This window comes from Elephas maximus, chromosome 9 (genome assembly GCF_024166365.1).
Source record: "Elephas maximus indicus isolate mEleMax1 chromosome 9, mEleMax1 primary haplotype, whole genome shotgun sequence".
NCBI classification, from domain to species: domain Eukaryota; kingdom Metazoa; phylum Chordata; class Mammalia; order Proboscidea; family Elephantidae; genus Elephas; species Elephas maximus.
Genome location: NC_064827.1, coordinates 46,678,270 through 46,700,081, shown reverse-complemented (window position 1 = coordinate 46,700,081; position 21,812 = coordinate 46,678,270). Strand labels below are relative to the sequence as shown.

General features: G+C 35.6%; 1 protein-coding gene across 1 annotated transcript in view; it reads right to left on the bottom strand.

Annotated features, from left to right (window-relative positions):
• DCAF10 (DDB1 and CUL4 associated factor 10) overlaps positions 1-21,812 on the bottom strand; it is a 39,478-nt gene that overhangs the window by 14,737 nt on the left and 2,929 nt on the right. Inside the window, exons 2-3 of the mRNA XM_049895823.1 lie at positions 16,116-16,229; positions 6,473-6,670 (exon numbers count right to left, since the gene is read on the bottom strand). Coding sequence (XP_049751780.1) covers positions 6,473-6,670; positions 16,116-16,229 — 312 coding nt within the window. The remainder of the gene's footprint in view (positions 1-6,472; positions 6,671-16,115; positions 16,230-21,812) is intronic.

The following is a 21,812-nucleotide window of genomic DNA, read 5'->3' as shown; positions in this document are numbered from 1 at the left end:
TCCATATACAGAAATTCTCTATTTTACCCTCTTTAGGGAATAAAATTTCAAACTTCCGCTGAAATGGGAAGAAGTCAATTATCCAGCAGACTGGCTTAAGGGAGGAGACATAAATTCTTAGACATCTTTCACTTGAATTCTTACTTTTACTACAGATACCCAGAGTTGCCAGTTTCTGTGATTTTTGAGGACTCTGTAAATTGTCTTAAATTCTTAAATTTTCCCCACTGCAAGCTTGGGATCCTTTCTTGGACTTGTTAAGTCAACTTATCTAATCAATTACTACTCATCTATCTGCTTTCCAGCTCCTAAAATTTTGTTCTGCTTCCTCTCTTATTTCCCTGTCTGTGAGTTTACACTCTTTGCTAAAAATTCCCTTATTGTAGTTTTAGAGGAGTCTTCTCATCCACACCGCCCTTGTTGAGTACAGTGGTGAATATTCCCACCTGTCACCTGCGAGACTGGAGTTTAACTCTCCAACGGGCAGGCAGATGCCCTTTTTTGGAGACCTGGCAGCACAGTGGTTAAGAGCTACGGGGAGCTATGGCTGCTAACCCAGATGTCGGTAGTTGGAATCCAGGAGCCGCTCCCTGGAAACCCTATGGGGCAGTTCTACTCTATCCTATAGGGTCACTATGAGTCTGAATTGATTCAACGGCAAGAGGTTTGGTTTGTCACCCGTAGACTTTATTTAGGTCTTCTAAAATAACTTTTCTCTATAAACATACATATAAATTTTATGTTGTAATTTATTCCTATGCACCAGATAAATTTTTTGGCTATTAAAAATTATATACTTTAAAAATTTCCTTTTGAAGTTGTTGGTAGTGATGTATAGGAACACTACTGATTTAAGTTTGATAACTTGTCTGAACATTTTCTAGGATTTTCTATATAGACCAGGGGTTGGCAAACTATGGCCTGTCAGCCAAATCTTGTCCATTGCATATTTTTATAAAGAAAGTTTTGTTGCAACATAGCCATATCCATTCATTTATGTATTATATATGGCCCATCAGAGACTATACAGCATGCAAAGCCTAAAATATTTACTACCTGGCCCTGTAAAGAAAAAGTTTGCCGACTCCTGATATACAGGGTATATCTCTCTCACTCCCTATAGATGTATACAGCAAGTCTTTGTGTGGATATACGTGTCCATTTCTTTTGGGTTATGTACCTAGCAGTGGAATTGCTAGCTCATATGGTAGCTCTACGATTAACATTTTAAGAAACTACTACTATTGTTTTCATATCATTTGTCAGTGATGAATTTTTTTTCTTTCTCAACCTTTACGTATTTTCTTTTTCGTCCTTTTATTGTACCAACTAGGACCCCCCTTCATGCCCCAACAAAACACAAGTGAATAGTAGTAATGGGAGTATATTCTACTTCCTTGATTTTATGGAGAAAACTTCTAAAGGTTCACCATTTTTAAATGTGCTGTAGGTTTTAGGTATATACTTTTTATGAGTTTCCTTCTATTTCTAGTTAAATTTTTAACAGCTTTATTGAGATATAATTTACATACCATAAAATTAACTGATTTTAAGTGCACAATTAAGTGATTTTTAGTAAAATCACAGGGTTGTGTAATCATCAACACAATCCAATTTTAGAATATTTTCATCACTCTAAAAGATTCCTTGTGCCCATCAGCAGTCACTCTCTGTTCCTACCCCAAGTCCCAGCAAAAACTTATTTACTTTCTATCTCTATGGCTTTCCCATTTTTGGATATTTCATATAAATCAAATCACACAGTAAGTGGTCTTTTGCATCTGGCTTCTTTCACTTAGCCTGTTTTTGAGGTTCATCCACGTTATAGCATTTATCAGTACCTTGTTCCTTTTTATTGCCAAATAGTACTCCATTGTGTAGCTATACTACATTTTGTTTATCCATTCACCAGTTATTTGAATTGGTTCCATTTTTTGGCTATAATGAGTAATGCTACTATAAACATTCATGCAGAAGTCTTTATGTAGACTACATGTGGTCATTTCTCCTGGCTGGCTATACACCTTAAATTGCTAGGTCATATGGTAACTCTATGTTTAACATTTTAAGAAACTGCTAAACTGTTTTCTAAAGTGGCTGCACCATTTATATCCCACCAGCAATGTATGAGTTCCAGTTTCTCAACATTCTTGCCGATACATGTTATTATCTGTCTTTTCTATTAAAACCATTCTAGTGGGTGTGAGCTGATATCTCATTGTAGTTTTGATTTCTACTTGGACACCCTGGTGGTGTAGTGGTTAAGTGCTAGGGCTGCTAACCATAACCGTCAGCAGTTCTAATCCGCCAGGCTCTTCCTAGAAACTCTATGGGGTAGTTCTACTCTGTCCTATAGGGTCACTATGAGTCGGAATCGACTCGACGGCAACCGGTTGGTTGGTTGGTTTTGTAGCTCTTATACTTAGGTCGAAATCCATTTTGAGTTAATTTTTGTGTGTGATGTGAAACAAGAGCCTAAATTAATCTTTTTCATGTGGATATCCAATTGTCCAAGTACCATTTGTTGACAAAGATTATCCTTTCCCCACTGAAGTAATTTGCTACCTTTGTTGAAAACCACCTATCCATACATGTAAGGGTATATTTCTAGACTCTCAATTTTGTTCCATCAGTTTATATGCCTATCCTATACCAGTACCATTGTCTTAATTACTATGTCTTTGAAACAAGTTTTAAAGTGGGAAATAGGTGAGTCCTCCAATGCTTCTTTTTCCAAGATTATCCTTCGCATTTCCATATACATTTTAGAATCAGCTTGACAGTTTCTGCAAAAAAACACAACTGGAATATCGGTAGGGATTGTGTTAAATCTATAGATTAGTTTGCAGAGAACTGCCATCTTAATAATATTTAATATTCCAATTCATGAACATAGAATGTGTCTGTTATATAAATGAGCCAAAGATGGACTCTGTATATTGCCCCTGGGTTATTTCTCCATAGCAAGCTGGGACCTATAAGCTTGAAAGTTTGCTGGCACCAAACATATATTGTTATATACCCAGTTGTATTAAATATAGCCCAAATAAGCAAACTTGTAGCCATTTAGAGCCTACCTGCTTTCCATATATCTGTGAAACTGCACCCAACATATGTTCGATAAATTCGGTCTATAAAAGACCCCAGGCCACTGCTACCCTTCGTACTTCCCACTGTGTTGCTGAACCACATCACCTAGACCTGTAAGCCCCCTCCCCTCGACTCCCCTCGCCCCAGGAGTTCCCTTGCACTTCCCCCCTCCTGAATGCCCACCTCCCCAGCCCTTGCCTTGGAAGGGTTCAAGTTATCAGGGACTTTCTCCTTATGCAAACCTGTCACAGCACCTGCCCCCATAAACAGATTATTTTACAACACTGTCACCTCATGGCCATGTCTTTTTCCTTGATCAACTCCCAGATCCCTTGAACTCACAAGTCATTTCATTCATTTACATTTTCTTACATTTCTTTCAGCAATGTTTCACAGTTTTCAGTATATAAATCTTATACTTCTTTTGTTAAATGTATGCATAAGTACTGTACTTTATTCTTCTTGATACTACTGGGAATGGAACTATTTTCTTAATTCACTTTGGATTATTCATTGCAAAGAAACAGATACACAACTGACTTTTGTATATTAATCTTATATTGTGTGACCTTGCTGAACTTGTTTATCAGTTCTACTAGCGTTTGTGTGTGTGTGTATTCCTTAAGATTCCCTACATACAGGATCAGGTCTTCTGCATATAAAGAAGGCAGTTTTACTTTCTTTCTGGATGTTTTTTCTTTTTCTTGCCTGATTGCACCTCTACTACAACGTTGTACGTTCAGTACAATGTTGAATAGAAATGGTGAGAGTGGACATCGTTGCTTTGTTCCCAATCTTAGGGAAAATGTATTTTGTCTTTCAACATTAAGTATAATCTTAGCTATAGATTTTTCATAGATGCCTTTTATCAGGATGAAGAAGTTCTGTTCCATTCCTAGTTTTATCATGAAAGAGTGTTGGGAGTTTGTCAAGTGCTTTTCTGAATATACTGAGATGATCGTCTAGAGTTTCTCCTTTATTAGTATGATGTATTAATTGATTTTGGGATGTTAAACCAAACTTGCATTCCTGGGATAAATTCCACTTCATCATGGCCTAAAATCTGATACATATATTGCTATATTTGGCTTGCAAATATTTTGTTGAGGGATTCCTGGTGGTACAATGGTTAAGTACTCAGCTGCTAACCAAAAGATCTATAGTTTAAACTTACCAGCCACTCTGTGGGAGAAAGGACCTGGCGACCTGCTCCCCTCAAGATTATGGCCTAGGAAACCCTACAGGACAGTTCTTCTCTGTCCTATAGGGTTGCTATGAGTCAGAATCGACTCAATGGCACACAACGACAACAACAACAAACATTTTGTTGAGGATTTTTGCATTTGTATTCATGAGGCTATAATTTTCTTTTGTTATTATGTCTTTGTCTGGCTTTGGCATCAGTAACACTAACCTCCGAGAATGAGTTGCAAGTTTTCTCTTCTTTACTTTCTGAATTTGTGAAAGATTGGTATTATTTATTGTGACCCCAATACTCCCCAGCATGTTTTTTCCTTTTTCAAAAGGGGCAACTGAGAGCTTAACACAAGGCCATGATAAACCTGTAAGTTGTTCTTCCTCTGCCTGCCTCCTTCACATACCTCTGTTAATGACTTTGTTTTGACCAAATGTTAATGACTTTGGTCTTTGTTTTAAACTGATGCAAATAACCTTTTGTGCTGTCCGGACTACCTGTGGCTTACAACCCCACAGAAAATTTGGAGCCCAGGTATCTGATATATATATATCTTTAGCCCAATAAAGAAGTGTCTGGCAGGGGACTTGAAAAGACACTTGTAACCCTTGTAAGATTCTATATAAGCTCTAATGTAAAATTGCTCTTTGGGACTCCATAGAGACAACCTGTGTTGCTGCCAAGTCCCCAGTGATGTATGCATCTCCTTAATAAACTTTCTCACTCTTTCTGACTTGGAGTACGTTTCATTGGCTCAACTGCTCCAGGGCACAGACCCTAATCAGGTAACATTAATTCTGTCTGTGTTTAGAAGAATTCACCACTGAAGCCATCTGGGCCTGGGCTTTTCACTGTGGGAAGATTTCTAAACTACCAATTCAATTTCTTTACTTGCTATAGCTCTGAAGGTCTACAGATTTTCTATTTACTCTTGAGTTAGTTTCAATAATCTGTGTCTAGGTATTTGTTTATTTCATCTAAATTGTCGGCAAAAAATTATTTATAGTATTCCCCATAATCCTTTTCATTTCTGTAAGGTTGGTAATAAGGTCCTTGCTTTTGTTTATTTTTAATTATGACTGAATATTTAATTCTATTCAATGCTTTTTATCCCAAATTTAAATAATCATATGGATTTATCCATTTAATCTGTTAATGTAATCAATTATATTAATAGATTTTTTTATAAACCATCTTTTCATTCCTTGAATAAGCCCAACTTAATCATGAGATGTGGACTAATATTTTGCAGGATTCAATTTCCTATTTTCTTTAGAATATTTACATCTATATTCATATTACAGACTGGACTTTCATTTTTCCTCCTAATATTCTCTTTGTTAAGTTTAGGTAGCATGGTCATAACTAGCTTCAACAGTTCTATCCTCTTAAACAATAAGCATAGCTAGGAATCTTTAAGGATATTCCCTTTCTTTTTACATATGACTTCTGAAAAGAATCTTTCAGGACTGATCCTGGGGTATTACTTCATCATAGCTAGAAACAAGTATGTTTTCATTATTTCTCAAATGTGAACTCTTCAAACACTTTCTCTATAAGGACATATTTTACTGAAATGTTTCTGAACAGAGGTGTCACCGGCATTTCAGGTGCGACAATTAGTTCACTGTGCACACTGTCTTGTGCATTGCAAAATGCTTAGAAATTCTGGTCCCTGCCCACTAAATGCCAGCAGATGGCTCCTCTTTCCCCTTTTTATTGACAACCAAAACTTCCCCACACATTTATTTCCAAACATCCCCTAGGGATCAGTACCACCCCAATTGAGAACTACTCTTTTAATGCATGAAAACAAAGCGCAAAACTTAAAAACAGATTTAGAAGTAAAGACCAAAGAGTGAAAAACATTTCAGTTTCACAAAGGAAATAAGATATTTTTCATTAAATCCCTTAAATTCAGGAAATTCATTTTATAAACCAATTTTCATCCTGAAGTATACTACTTGGTCTCTTTTCCATTCATATAATTGTCTCCAAAATTTTTATCAGCAAAATATAAATAAGTGTAGGTAACAAAAGATGGAATCACTCTTCAATTGTTTTTCCCAACGCCAATTTCTTTCACCTAAAAAGATATGAATGCTAGGAGAGAACACAGAATTTGTTCACCATCTTTAAATCAATTTTTCTTTGTTACAACCCTAACTTGATCTCCTGTTCACAAACCTGTTAGTGTCCCAAATAATGACATTTCCATCAAATCCTGATGTTACTAAGAGTCTTGTGTTAGTATCATATTCGATGTTCTTCACCCAGCTAGTGTGGCCATGTAAAGTGCATACTTTGGTGTTCAATTTTCTCAGATCCCACAGTGCTATAGTAGTGTCATCAGAGCAGGTAGCAAACAGCCGATTATCAAGAAATCTACAAAAGGAGAAAAGAAAAACTGGTTCACTTAATCTTTTATTAAAGAAAACTTGATTTGAGAAAGTCTCTAAATTGCCTAATCAAGAAAACAAAAAAGAGAAAACTACTACAAACTGATTATATAAAACCAGTGATTCTGATATACAATAAGGAGTAAATAAAATTCACATAATCACAGGGTACCATGATTTAATGAGGGCCATGATGCAATTTGATCCATTTGCTTTACACTATTGATTTTGTTTTGGAACTGGAAACAGGGGTGGGTACATGGAGAACAGGGCTAGAGGGAAAGAAAAGAGCTTCATGATCTATAAAAAACACAAAAGGCGAGAGATAACTGAATAGGAGATGGGGAAGATTTTGAAGATTTGAATGCTGAGGGGGAAATGTTAAATGTAAAGGGTTAAAAAATTATAGAAATGTTTACTCTGCTGCAAGTAATGAATTTTCTATTCAGAACAAGTTTACATACGAAGATTGCTGTTCAAATTGCTATTAATCCTAGAGGTATTACCCAAATAATGTCACTTAGCAATATTTTATTAGGACCAGTCAATATTAAGTGATGGACTTAATTAAATACTCTATGATTCAGGCTTTCTATTATTTTACATTAATCTCTCAATCCTGTGAAGAAGCCCCAAATATATAGGTGACTGGCATAAGAAGAAGCATCTGTGAAAGATGTAGGCTAGACTCCAATTTGTATTGTTCCCTGCTCATTCTGAGCTGAATCTCAAAAGTCACTGAGCCAGAACACTTCAAGAAGTCTGTGGGCTCCCCTACCCTCCCTTCCTCTCACAGCATGCTCCCAGGAAGAATACTTACTCTAGCTGGCCCCCAAAATATCCATACATTAACAAGACGTTAGCTGACTCAAGCTTTACGATTAGTAAAACAATGCTTAAGGGATCTCGTAATTGTCTGGTGTCTGTTAAAGCATTATTTTGCAAATGCTAACCAATCAAAATTTTTCCTTCTAGGTTCCTCAATTTTTTGTGCTTAAACTTTATGACAAATCCCTCTCTCCAGAGTACTTTGGTGAATTCTCCCTAAGCGCTGCCTGATCCAGATTGTTTTATTTATTCCTCCAATAAAACTCTTTGTTTTAATTGTAACAGAGACTTCAGTTTGCTCTTTGAAAATCTCACATGAGAATATATTTATACAAATACTTAAAAAAATAACAATCACACTTGAATTTCTGTCTTAATTCAACACTAGGATGCTTTTGCTAACATGTTATGACATAGAACATCTAATCTCTTGCAGAAGTGAATTCTGGAGCCACTTCCATGACAAAATCATACATAATTCTTTTTCACCAGAAATCAAACCAATATCCACAAATGTTATAATGACCTTCCTGACTTACCATGTTTTTAACTTTCAAGGCCTTTGTATGGGTTGTTTCTTCCACCTGAGGCCCTCTTCCCCCTGCCCTGCGATCTGGCTAATTCTTCCTTTCTTTTTAACATTCAGCTCAGATGGCAACTCCAGGCAGTGTTCCCTCTCTACCCAGCCTGGAGTAGATGTACCAATCCCCTAAGCTCCCAAAGCACGCCAGATATCTACCATAATACTTAACATAACTTTACAAGGCTATAAACTCTCTGAAGGAAGGAGAATCTGTCTGCCTAGTTCGAGGTTAGATCTGCTATACCCAGGAGAGTGCCTGGCACATAATACATAAAAAAAAAACAAATATTTATTAAATCAATGAATGAGATACTTCATTGCCTAGTGGAGAAGACACTGTAAATACATAGTTACACAAAATCATTGTATGGGATAAGCAAAGAAAAGAGCAAGATTACAAAAGACTCTATGATAGTGTCATCTGAACTGAATTTGAAAGACCAGCAGGAACTCTCCAGGTGGCTGAGGGATAAGCAAAAGTACAAAGGCATATAGAGATATGTTGTATTCCAGGAAAGAGTAGCAGTTAGCAGTGCTGTGTGTGGGTAAGTACAGACACAGATTTATTCTACAGTGATTCCCAATAACTTTTTAAATTATGTAATACATTTTCATTGAACAGACTTTTAAATAAATAAAAAAATCCACCACCAAAAATAACTACTGGTATTGACGTTTAGTCTCATTTCTGTATTTTAAACCTAATTTTATAAATATTTTGCCATGTCATTAAAGCTTTATCTGCAATATCATTTTTAATGACTGAATAGTGCTCACTGCCTGGATGAGCTGTAATCTTTTTTTTAGAAAAACATGATTGCTGGATGTTTAGCTCGCTTCCAATTTTTTGCTATTATTAAAAAGCACTATGATAAACATCCTTATAGGCTAATATTGACTATATCCCTATTTATTTCCCTAAGTATATTCCTAGAAAAATGTACTGCCAAGTAAAAAGGGATTTTAAAAATTGTAAGGCCTTTCAATACCGAAAACCAAATTGTCCTCCAAAAGGACATATCAATATATAATTTTACCAGCAGTTAGGTGACTGTCCATTTCCCCAAACAATTCCACACAGATTTTAAAAAAAAATTTCTGCCAAGTGTTAGGAAAAAATACCTACTTTAAGTTGAAACTTTTATTTTTCGTAAAAGTGAGCTTTTTTTCAGAATTATTGGCAGATTACTTTTTTTTTTGGTGAATTGCTGTTCACATCATTTACTGATTTTACTTGATTGAAATGTAAGATCTCTTTCTGTATTAAGAATATATTATATCTCAGTTTTTCAAATACAGTATGTTGCATGTATCTTCCCCAAATATGTGTCTTTCAATGTGGTTTATAGATTTTTCTAGTATATCAAAAATTTAATCCTTATATTATCAATTTTATTTTTCCCTTATAGCATGTTTTAATACCAAAAATACAGAGAGAATAATCAGGGAATAAAAATTAATGGTTTTAAATTGAATAAGTTTAGTGAAAAATTCAATATTTTAACTTTAGTTTTTTCATTTTGCCTCAAAGTATTGCGTGTTAAAAATTTTGGTACTGAAGAATCACTGGTAAAGAGAGTAGATAAATTTTAGAAAATTACGGATGTACACTAGATCAGTTAAAGTACCTACAACAATTTTTATCCGAAAGTAAGCAGACAGAGAGAATGTGACATATTAGACAAATCTTTGGAGATTTGGCCAATCTTCTCAAATTAAAACTCAATCTAGCCTAGTAAGTTAGTAATTACAAAATATCGATAACCTACAGTCCCTAATAAACTGGAGACACTCCACGCATACCGAAATCTCTCCAAATGTCCCCATCGAACCCCAACTCATGACTACAACAGTTCTAGATAAATTGACATCTGGATTAATTGATAAATTATCCGAGGATAACTGGCAGAGGATAAAAGCAACTGAAAGCAAATTCTCTTAAAACACATATTAACTTTTCATCGTAGAAATGAAAGTGTTAAGTCTTTATCTTAAAAAAAATTAAAGTAAAAAATCACAAAAATTAATTTTTTCATTTATTTAACTATATGCAAATTCTTAAAGCAAGAATGAATCACATTTCTTTGTATTTTGCATAAATTTTCCAATGAAATTAAAATAGCAGAAATATGACATCCTTACTTCACATTTGTATTTTATACTACAAAAAAAAAGAGGTCACTTCTGTATAAATATTCAAGGACTTCATCAGTTTTCCCAAGGGCCTTCCATAGTCCTCTGAGATATTCAAAGAATTCTTTGAAGTGCCCCCATATTATCGTCATTCCTGTCATTTTCTTTTCTCTAACTGGGAACTAGTCTAACTCTGTCAGATTCTCATTTGTCAATGATTTTGTATGAATGTGGCCAGTTCTCTAGCATCACTTTCAGAATTTGGGAAATTTTACATCCTTTGCAGAAGAAATTTCATGTTGTCACTGATAAGCACTGCATTTGCACTATATTCTTTCAAATACAACAATCAGCAAGAGACCAACAGAGACAGTGGGAGGAAGACAGATTCTGGGATATTTAAGAGGTACTAATTTTTTTAAGGGTTTTATCATTAAGTAAATACTCTTACGTTACGATGGTCTCAAGGTCATCATAATTGGCAATCTCATTATTGGAGGACTTGAATGCTAACTGGACTCTTAAATTCACATCCTCCTGAATGAGAAGTAAACCTATGCAATGGGCTTAAGAAATTAAATTACGGACTTCTCTCCTTACTTTCCCAAAGTATGAATTAAGAGCAAATATTCTCCACAACTATCAGTGTTTTATTTTACAAGATAAGCAAACCACAAAATTAAGAAATGAACTAGAAAACATTACCAAGTAAGTACAAAACAACTATCTGGAACAAAATCAGAAAATGCACAGCTACATCTCTGAACTGAACAGTGAGGCTGTCTAGTCTAATGGGACTGAGTATGAATTCCAGCTCCATCAGTCATTAGATATAATACTTTGGGCAAGTTTTTTTTTTTTTTTAATTGAACTTTAGATGAAGATTTATAGAACAAACTAGTTTCTCATCAAACAGTACACACATTGTTGTATGGTATTGGTTAACAACCCCATGACATGTCAACACTCTCCGTTCTCAACCCTGGGTTCTCTATTACCAGCACCGGGCAAGTTTTTTTTTTATCTGAGTTGCAGTTTCTTCATTCTTTAAAAGGGGTAAAATATCTGTCTCACATAGGGGTATTGTGAGGATTAAACAGTATAACGTACGAAAAGTGCTTCACAGTAGGTTTGGCGCATGGTAAACACTCAAAAAATGGAAGTTAGTATTATTATTAAGGAGCCTGGTGGCATAGTGGTTAAGAGCTTGGGTGCTGAACAAAAGGTTGGCAGTTTGAATCCACCAGCCACTCTTTAGAAACCCTAGGGGCAGTTCTACTCTGTCCTATAGGGTCACCATGAGTCGGAATTGACTCAACGGCAGTGGGTTTGGCTTTAGTTTTTCATTATTAAGTAATGTACACTGAAGTTCACGTATTAGAGGACCCCTCAGATTCACTTATTTCCAAATAAGCTTCAAAATCTGTTTTTCTAACCAACAGATCAGAAGAAGCAGGTTCAAATCTGTAGGTGTGGGATGCTATTGCAGGCACACCAATAGCAGCAAATGAGAGTTGACATAGATAAAGAACATAAATTCTAACAGCAGATTAGTAAAAAATCATTTTGAGAAGAGGCAAACAACCCAAATCTTTTCTTCTTGAGATAACTTCTTAAACTGTAAAATATTTGAAACATACAGAATATTATGAAAAATGTAACAAATATCTGTGATACCTCCACCCAGCTTTATTAAATTTTAACATTTTATCTTTTAGATTTTTATTGTACATAACAAAAATATATCCTGTATACCCCTCCCCAATCCATTCCCCTCCCTCTCTCCCTCCGTCTCCAGAGGGAACCACTATCCAAAAGTTGTTTTCATTCCCCATGAAAGTTTCTAATCACCATGAATTCATATGTATGTATCCATAAACAATTTTATAATATTGTTTTGCATACAATTTATCCAGTAAATATTTAACAAGCACTCACTACGTGTGCGGCATAGTTCGAGGTGCTAAGGATACAGCAGAGAACAAAACAGACAAACACCTGCCTTCATCAAGCTTATATTTGTATGTTTTTAAGCTTTACCTAAATGGTATCACACGGTATAGATTATTCGACAACTTGCTTTTCTGACTCAACCTTAAATTACTGGGATGTATCTCAGATGCTGATGCTTCTGGTTCATTTATTTTAACAACTGTACAGTATTCCATTGTATAAGTATACCATTATTTATCTGTTTTCCTCTTGGTGGACGTTCAAGTTGTTTCCAACTTCTCACTATTACTAGCAATGCTATAATGAACATTTATTTATATATCTCTTTGTTCACATGTGCATTAATTTCTTTAAAAATATGTTGGTCTTCAACTTTACCAGATATTGCTAAATTGTTATTCAAAGTAATTTTATCAATTTATAGGCCATCAATAATATCAAAGAGTTCCTATTTCTCAACATCTTTTCCAACACTTATTATTTCTTCATTGATATTTTTACTTGTATTTCCATAACTAGTAAGGTTGAAAGTCTTTCTGTATTTATTGTCCACTGTAGTTTCTCTTATGTGAATCTTTGCCTATTTTGCTATGCTGTTGTTATTGTTAGGTGCTGTCCAGTCAGTTACGACTCATAGTGACCCTATGGGACAGAGCAGAACTTCCCTACAGGGTTTCCAGGAAGCAGCTGATGGATTTGAACTGCCAGCCTTTTGGTTTACAGCTGAACTCTTAACCACTACATCACCAGGGCTCCATTTTGCTATGGGGCTACCTTATATATTCTGAATACTAATTCTTTCTTGGTTATGTGCACTGAAAATATCTTCTCTCACTAGCCTATAGCTTATCTTTTCACACTGTTGTCTTTGGTTACACTGAAATTTAAATTTTATTGCAGCTGAATTTAACAATCCTTAATCATTTGTTTTTTGTATCTTAAAAAAGCCTTTCTCACACTTAGAACACAAATATATTCTATGTTTTCTTCTAAAGGTTTAGAAGCTTTAAAGGTTTGCTATCATAATTAGGTTTTTAATCTAGTTAGAAGTCTTTTAAATTATGGTATGAGGCAGAGATCTAATTTTACTTTTCCCATATATATAACAAATTCTCTTTTCCATTTATTGAACAGCTGACCCTTTCCCTGCTGATCTGTAATGCCACTGCTCCTGTATATTAAATTTTCATGTGGGCATGAGTCTGTTACCAGGAGCTCTATTCCATTCCATTGGCCACTTATTCTATCCCTGTCCCAAGACTACAATTGACACCTGGAACGGTAAGAACTCCCACCGTCTTAATTTTCCTTCAAAATTGTCTCAGCTATTCTTGGTACTTGGCTATCCAATAAGAATTTTTAAATCAGCTTTTCAAGTTTTATAAGAAGCTCTGTTGGTATTTTGATTGAAATGGCACTTAATGTATATACTGATTTGGAGAGAACTGACCTCCCTGATATGGAGCTTTTAAGATTTCCTCATTATCACGGATATTCTAGTATATCACAACAACTTCTCTGGATGTGTATTTACCTTTACTTAACTTGGCTGACACCCTAGAACTCCCTTTTGATTTGAGGACTCAGGTCCTTCTTTAATGCTAAAAACTCTCAGCCATTATGTCTTCCAATTAATCCTTGTCTTTTAACTACGCTTTTTTATTTTTATCCTTTCTCAGCATTCTGGGTGACCTTCTGTTACTGTGAAATTATAGATAACACACCGTTTGCTAATATTACACTGGTCACACATACAATTCAGTGAAATTAATTACATCAATCAGGTTGTACAACCACCAGTATTCGCTGCCAAATTCTCCATTCCCATGAACAAAAACTCAATGTTTCCTAAGCAATAATTCCCCTCATTCCCCCTCTTTCCCAAGGGTAAATTTTTAGTACTGTCTTTCAACCCACTAAATCTCTCTTCAATGGTGTAAAGGGTAAATTTATCCCATCTAATTTCTAAAAATTCTACTTTGTTCTTTGCCACATTAACCTGTTCTTGTATCATGTCTTTTGTTTCATAATTTTGAGCTCTCTTTAAACGGAAGTTATCCGTTATTTATTCAATCATCCTAAAAAATGTTTAAAGGTCTCTTCCAATCAACAGAATACCATGTAGCCATTAAAAAGAATAAAATCGTTCCAAGTGAACAATCGTTAATATATTTTATTAAGTGAAAAAGGCAAAATACTCTGTGTAGGATGCTACCATTTATATAAAAATGTGTGTGTGTGTGTGCTCATACATGCATAAACTGTCTCAGAAAGGACAGCAAGAAATTGGTAACAGTGGCTGCCTTTGGGGAGGGGAGCTGGGTGGCTAGGAGACAGAGGTGGGAGATAGACTTACTTTTCACTGTTTACCCTTTTGTACCTTTTGAATTTTGTACCACGTGCATGTATTACCTAGTCAAAAAAAAAATAAATACAATAATTTATTTTAAAAAATTAAGTCTTTGTCTGACTACTCCATAAAATTAACTTCATCCAGAGAAGGGGTCTATTCTGGTTGTTGATTCTGTTATGATTATTAAATTTCTTCACAAGTTTTGGGATTTTGGTTATAGCCTCACTTTGAGTAGGAAGGTTTTAAAACATTTTTTGTTTTTCCTTTCCTCCTGTTTAATGGTTTTATAGTTGCCTTCACTTGGCCTTCCAGGCCTCCCACTCCAGAACAAGGCCTTATAATGACATTTTAGGGCTCTGGTTTCATGACAATATTGGAGATATCACAGATTCAGTCACTGACTCAATGAGTGGCTTAATTATACTCTTGGTCATGAGGCTGTGTCTTTATCTACTAAAACCTATGGCCCAGGTAGTGAATAGCTTTTATTTTTCTTCAGCCTTTCACAAACGGGGCAGACATTCCAATCATGCCTCTGGTTTCAACCTGTAACTCTGGCTCTGGCTCCTACCTCACATGAAGCACTTCAGCACTTTACCTGACAGGGGATAAATTACTAGATGCCAGTGTCTGCTTCCAGACTGAAAACACAGTAGGTGTGTGGTTTCAGTCCTATTTATAATTTTGTGTCTGTGTTCCATTTCTGGCCCACAATGATGTTTATGTTGTTTCAGAGCCAGACTGTATCCTTTGTGCTATTTAATTAAATCTATTGTTCTATGTATTTAAAACACAGGGATTACATTAAAACTCAGTATGTCACTCTGACTAGGTGTAATTTCTACTTTTTTAAAACATTAAAAGTAACAATTATAAAAGTTACATATTACATAAAATTTAGAAAGTAGAAAATTACTCATAATCCATCCATTCTAACTCAACCACTATTAGCATTTTTCAATATTTCCTTCTAACCTTTTCTTCTGCTGAATTTCATATTTATATAATTTTTATCACAATTTCAATCTATATTATTGCAAGTATTTGTCTATGTTGATATTTAGTCTCTATGATTATCATTTTAATGACTGCCTATTAATCCACCAAGCTGTTTATTATTAACTTCCCATATTACTGAGAATTTACAGAGCTTCCAGCAATTCTATAAAGAATTTCTCTGTGCATATGTGTTTTTCTCCATCAATAGTCTAGATTTTGGGGGGGTGGGGTGGGGGAAAGGGTATGAGAGATGCTAAGCAATGGGTCTGTCGTAATTCTACACAGCTCATTAGCCCCAAAATATGACAGGACTAGCATAATAAATGGTTGAGGTTCATAATGATGACCCTGACATTCAAAGAGAAAAGGTAAAATCATATGGAAGTAAAAAAAGTATTTCAATCCAAAATGGCTAATAGTGAGTTTGGAATTAAAAGGATATGTTTAACAAGGGACAGGATTCACAATTGTGGATCATACAGCACTGGAAGACAAGGTATTACAAATTTTCACTAACTTCCAAAGCAGAATATTTGGGGCCAAACTAATAAAGTTCACTTTATTTATCATTACAATACTAACCTGATATTATTTACACAGTCTTCATGAGCTTCAGAAAGTGTTTTTATGTGCTTTGAAGATATAGGGTCAAAAAGCAGAACTTCAGTTTGTTCACAAGCAACTGTCAGCACTGACCTGAAAGCAAGCAACACATTTCTCTTTAGTTTTCTTGTACTCTCAGGTTATCAATACTCATTTATTTATAATTACACAAGTAATAAATGAGTAACTTTTGTGTCCATGTTAGTAGCAAATAATTAAAAGATTGATACCATCCACTGCTGGCAAGAGCAGTAGAAAATGGTATGGTCATACATTACACCCAAACCAAACCTACTGCCATCTTGTCGGTTCTGACTTTTAGAGATCCTGCAGGACAAAGCAGAATTGCCCCACAGGGTTTCCAAACCTGTAAATCTTCATGAAAGCAGACTGTTACATCTTTCTCCCTCAGAGTGGCTGGTGGGTTCTAACTGCTGGCCTTTTGGTTGGCAGCTGAGAGATTTATCCACTGCACCACCAGGACTCTTTTCATACATTAAAAAAAAAGAAAAAAAGAGTCGATTCTGACTCATAGTGACTCTACAGGACAGAGCAGAACTGCTCCATAAGGTTTCCAAGAAGCAGTTGGTAGATTCGAACTGCTGACCTTTTGGTCAGCAGCTGTAGCATGCTGTAGCTCTTAATCACTGCGCCATCAGGGCTCCCTTCATACATTATACACCAAAAAAACCCACCCTGTCAAGTCAATTCTGGCTCATAGCGACCCTACAGGACAGAGCAGAACTGCCTCATAGAGAGTTTCATACATTATAGTGAAGTATAAATTGGTACAGATCATCTTTGGAGAGCACCTTTGAACTATCTATTAAAATTTTAATTGTGCATATACCTACAGAAATATTTATTTAATATCTAACTACACAAATAATCACTTAAAATTAAAAATAAGCATAAAAGCACTTGCTTCACTGGAAGAAGGAAAAAATTGAAAGTAACCTAAATGTACACAGAAGGGGGGAAGGATTGATTATATAGGCAATGATGGTACACTCATACTTTGGGATATCAGGCAGCAGTTAAAAAGAAAGGGGTAGCTTTATATGCATATGAAAGAACTCCAAAACATATTTTTAAATGAAAAAAGCTAGCTGCAGAAAAACATGAGGCTACTCAGAGGAAAAAAAAAAGATCATATACAACAAAATTATTTCTTTACCAGTATCTTTAAAATGTACTGAAAAAGGTCTGGCACATATCCTACCATACCAGTTTGATAGAGTCAAACAATCTTTTTCTTGATGTTTTTTTAGTTTTCTCTCATTTCAGGCCTTGCCTAGTGCAAAGTTTATTTTAATAAACATTTATACATTTAGAATCAACTTACAAAGTTAAATATACACATAAATCCAGCTCTTGAGATTGCATTAAATCTAAACAAAAGTTTGTACAGTATTGACATCTTCATAACATGGAATTTTCCAGTCCACAAACAGGGTCTCTCTCTATTTAAGCCTTTTCTAATTCTCTCAATAAAGTTTTATAATTTTCTCCATATGACACTGCTTATGTTTTGTTAAGATTTATTCTTGGGTACTTGATTTTTTTTTTTTTTGATGCTATCATAAATGTCCTTTTTAAAATTTTGCTTTGTTGCTTGTGTATAGAAATACAACTGGTTTTTTTAATATTACCTACCAATCTTGATATTTTAATAGTTTTTCTGTAGATTATTTTAGGTTTTCTTTGTCAACAACCATTATCTGCAAACAGTTGCTTAGTTCTTTTTTTCCTCCTTTTCTTTGCTGCACTAGCTAGGACTTTCAGTACAATGTCAAATAAAAATATTGATAGCAGGCACTCATCTTATTCCTGATCTTCAAGAAACTTTCAACATTTCGCCATTAAGTACAACATTTGCTGTAGGTTTTTTGGGTAGATACCTATTATTGGACTGGATTAGAGCCCTGGTGGCTCAACAGTTAAGTGCTCGGCTGCTAAATGAAAGGTCAACAATTTGAAGTCACCCAGCCACTCCACAGGAGAAAGATCTGGCAATCTGTTCCCATAAAAATTACAGCCTAGAAAACCCTAAGGGGCAGTTCTATTCTGTCATATGGGGTTACGATGAGTTGAAAATCAACTCAACAGCACTAACAATAATTATTACTGGATTAAGGAAGTTCTCTTCTATTCCAAGTTTGCTTTTTTTTTTTTTTTTAAATGAATAGATATTAAACTGTATAAAATGCTTTCTAGCATTTACTGAAGGAGCCCTGGTGGTGCAATAGTTAAGCAATCAGCTGTTAACCAAAAGGTTGGCAGTTAGAACCCACCAGCATTCTAGGGGATCTGCTCCCATAAAGATTACAGCCTACGACAATCGATGACTGCCCTGACAGGGAACACAACAGAGAATCCCTGAGGGAGCAGGAGAGCAGTGGGATGCAGACCCCAAATTCTCGTAAAAAGACCAGACTTAATGATCTGACTGAGACTGGAAGGACACTGGTGGTCATGGCCCCAGACCTTCTGTTGGCCCAGGACAGGAACCATTGCCAAAGCTAACTCTTCCAACAGGGATTGGACTGGACAATGGGTTGGACAATGCTGGTAAAGAGTGAGCTTCTTGGATCAGGTGGTCACTTGAGACTATGTTGGCATCTCCTGCCTGGAGGGGAGATGAGAAGGTAGAGGGGGTTAGAAGCTGGTGAAATGTACACGAAAAGGAAGAATGGAGGGAGGGAGCAGGCTGTCTCATTAGGGGGAAAGCAATTGGGAGTATGCAGCAAGGTGTATATAGGTTTTTGTGTGAGAGACTGACTTGATTTGTAAACTTTTGCTTAAAGCATAATAAAAATTTTAAAAAGAAAAATTAAAAAAAAAAAAAAGATTACAGCCTAGGAAACCCTATGGGGCAGTTCTATTCTGTCCTATAGGGTCACCGTAAGTCAGAATTGACTCCACAGCAAACAGCAGCAGCATTTATTGAGATGATCCTATGATGCTTTCCTCTAATATATTAACATTCTATTTCTTAAACTTTTAAATTGAAGTATAAAATACAAGAAAACTGCACAAATCGTGAGTACACAGCACAGTGAAACAGCCCAAAGGGAACACACTCAAGTAACCATGATCTAGTAACTATGCAACCACTACGGACATATACCAATAGTTTAACAACTGGTACAACTGAACCAGCGTGTATAAGCTGAATATCTCTCAATGCGGTATTCTATACATGCCCTTTAGAGCAAGATGTTAAGTGGAGTTGTTCCTATTTTGTGTATCTTTCTGATGTTTCTGTCTGCCTGAGTAACTGAGGTGCACTGAGATGTGTATTAAAAATCTTTATGATGATAAATTTGTCTGTTTCCTCCTTGAAGTTATTTTAATGTATATACTTTAAATCTAAAAGACTCTTTCAAGTTCAGAACTGTTTTACCTTCCAGAAGACCTGAGATTTTATCATTATAAAGTGACCCTGTAACTCTAGTAAATTTTTTTGCCTTGAAGCCTATTTGTCTGATATTAATATGACTCACCAGCTTTCTTTTGTTGTTTGATGTTTGTGTTTGATATACCTTTTCTCCATCCTTTTAATTTTTTCCCTGTAACAATTTTTGTCCTTTAACTAGAACATTTAGTACTTTTACATTTATTATAATTAATAATATTTAGATTTATTTTCAGCCATTCTTCATGCTTCCTATTTATTTTACCTTTTCTATTTGTTTTTTTCTTTCCCTTTTTAGGAATTTTTTCTCATTCCATATTTTTTTCTCTACTAGGCTGGAAATTACATACTCTTTGCCTTTCCGTGGCTACCCTGGAAACTGTAATATGCTTGTTGTTGTTGTTAGGTGTCCAGTTGGTTCCAACCCATAGCGACCCTACGCACAACAGAACCAAACACTGCCTGGTCCTGCGCCATCCTTACAATCGTTGTTATGCTTGAGCTCATTGTTGCAGCCACTGTGTCAATCCACCTCGTTGAGGGTCTTCCTCTTTTCCACTGACCCTGTACTCTGCCAAGCATGATGTCCTTCTCCAGGGTCTCATCCCTCCTGAGCACATGTAAAAAGTATGTAAGACGCAGTCTCGCCACCCTTGCTTCTAAGGAGCATTCTGGTTGTACTTTTTCTAAGACAGATTTGTTCGTTCTTTTGGCAGTCCATGGCATATTCAATATTCTTCGCCAACACCACAATTCAAAGGCATCAACTCTTCTTCGGTCTTCCTTATTCATTGTCCAGCTTTCACATGCAAAGGATGAGATTGAAAATACCATGGCTTAGGTCAGGCGCACCTTAGTCTTCAGGGTGACATCTTTTGTCTTCAACAGTTTGAAGAGGTCCTTTGCAGCAGATTTGCCCAATGCAATCCATCTTTTGATTTCTTGACGGCTGCTTCCATGGCTGTTGATTGTGGATCCAAGTAAAATGAAATCCTTGACAACTTCAATCTTTTCTCCATTTATCATGATCTTACTCATTGGTCCAGTTGTGAGGATTTCTGTTTTCTTTATGTTGAGGTGTAATCCATAGTGAAGGCTGTGGTCTTTGATCTTCATTAGTAAGTGCTTCAAGTCCTCTTCACTTTCAGCAAGCAAGGTTGTGTCATCTGCATAACGCAGGTTGTTAATGAGTCTTCCTCCAATCCTGATGCCCCGTTCTTCTTCATATAGTCCAGCTTCTCTTATTATTTGTTCAGCATACAGATTAAATAGGTATGGTGAAAGAATACAACATGCTGCTCAATGTATTAAAGTCTAAAGTTAATATATCATAATTCTCCTCTGAAAACCCAGGAGTTTAGAACATCCCCTCATAATTTATATGCTATTATCTTCTATCATAATTCCATTTTTGTTAATCTCACAAAACAATATTAGATTTAGTTTTACACACATAGTTACCAGTTTCTTTGCTCTTCATTTCTTCTAGAATCTCCGACCTTCCATTTGAAAATACATTCCTTCTCTCCGAACGTAGAATTCCTTTATTGAAGGTCTGGTGGTAAACTCACTCAGCTTTACTTGTCTAAATATGTCTTTACTTCATCTTTGTTCTTGAAAAGACTGAAGAACCCATCTTTGCTGGGTATAGACATCTAGACTGACAATTTTTCCTCCAGCATATTGAAAATAATTACCACTGTCTCCTTATTTACACTGTTATTGATGACAAATTGACTGTCACTCTCTCCTTTGAAGGTCTCTTTTCCCTATCTGTTTTTAAAATCTTCTCTTTATGTTCATTGTCTTGCAGTTTCACTATAATACGTGTAGGGAGGATTCCTGCTTAGGTTTGTTCAGCTTAAATCATGGCCGGGTGCCATTCTTCAATTCGAGAAAGTTCTTGGCTATTATCTCTTCAGATGTTTTTTTTTTTCCCCCATTCTTTCTCATTTTCTTCAAAAACACTGACTAAATATATGGTGGACATTTCTTCTCCATGCTCCATGTCACCAAACCTCCTTCATATTTTCAATCTCTGTGTCTCTCTGGTCTTCATTCTGAATAATTTTTTTCACTTTTAATTTCCAATACACAAGTTTCTCTACTGCTGTGCTCTCAATGTGTTATCACAGAGGATGGCTTGAGGAAGTCTCACATATTACTATCTAATTTATGAACATTATCAAATTTCCTTTTTCAAAAAGTCATTTTAGGAGGTGATACACTTATTTGGACAATGTTGCTATCACTTATAA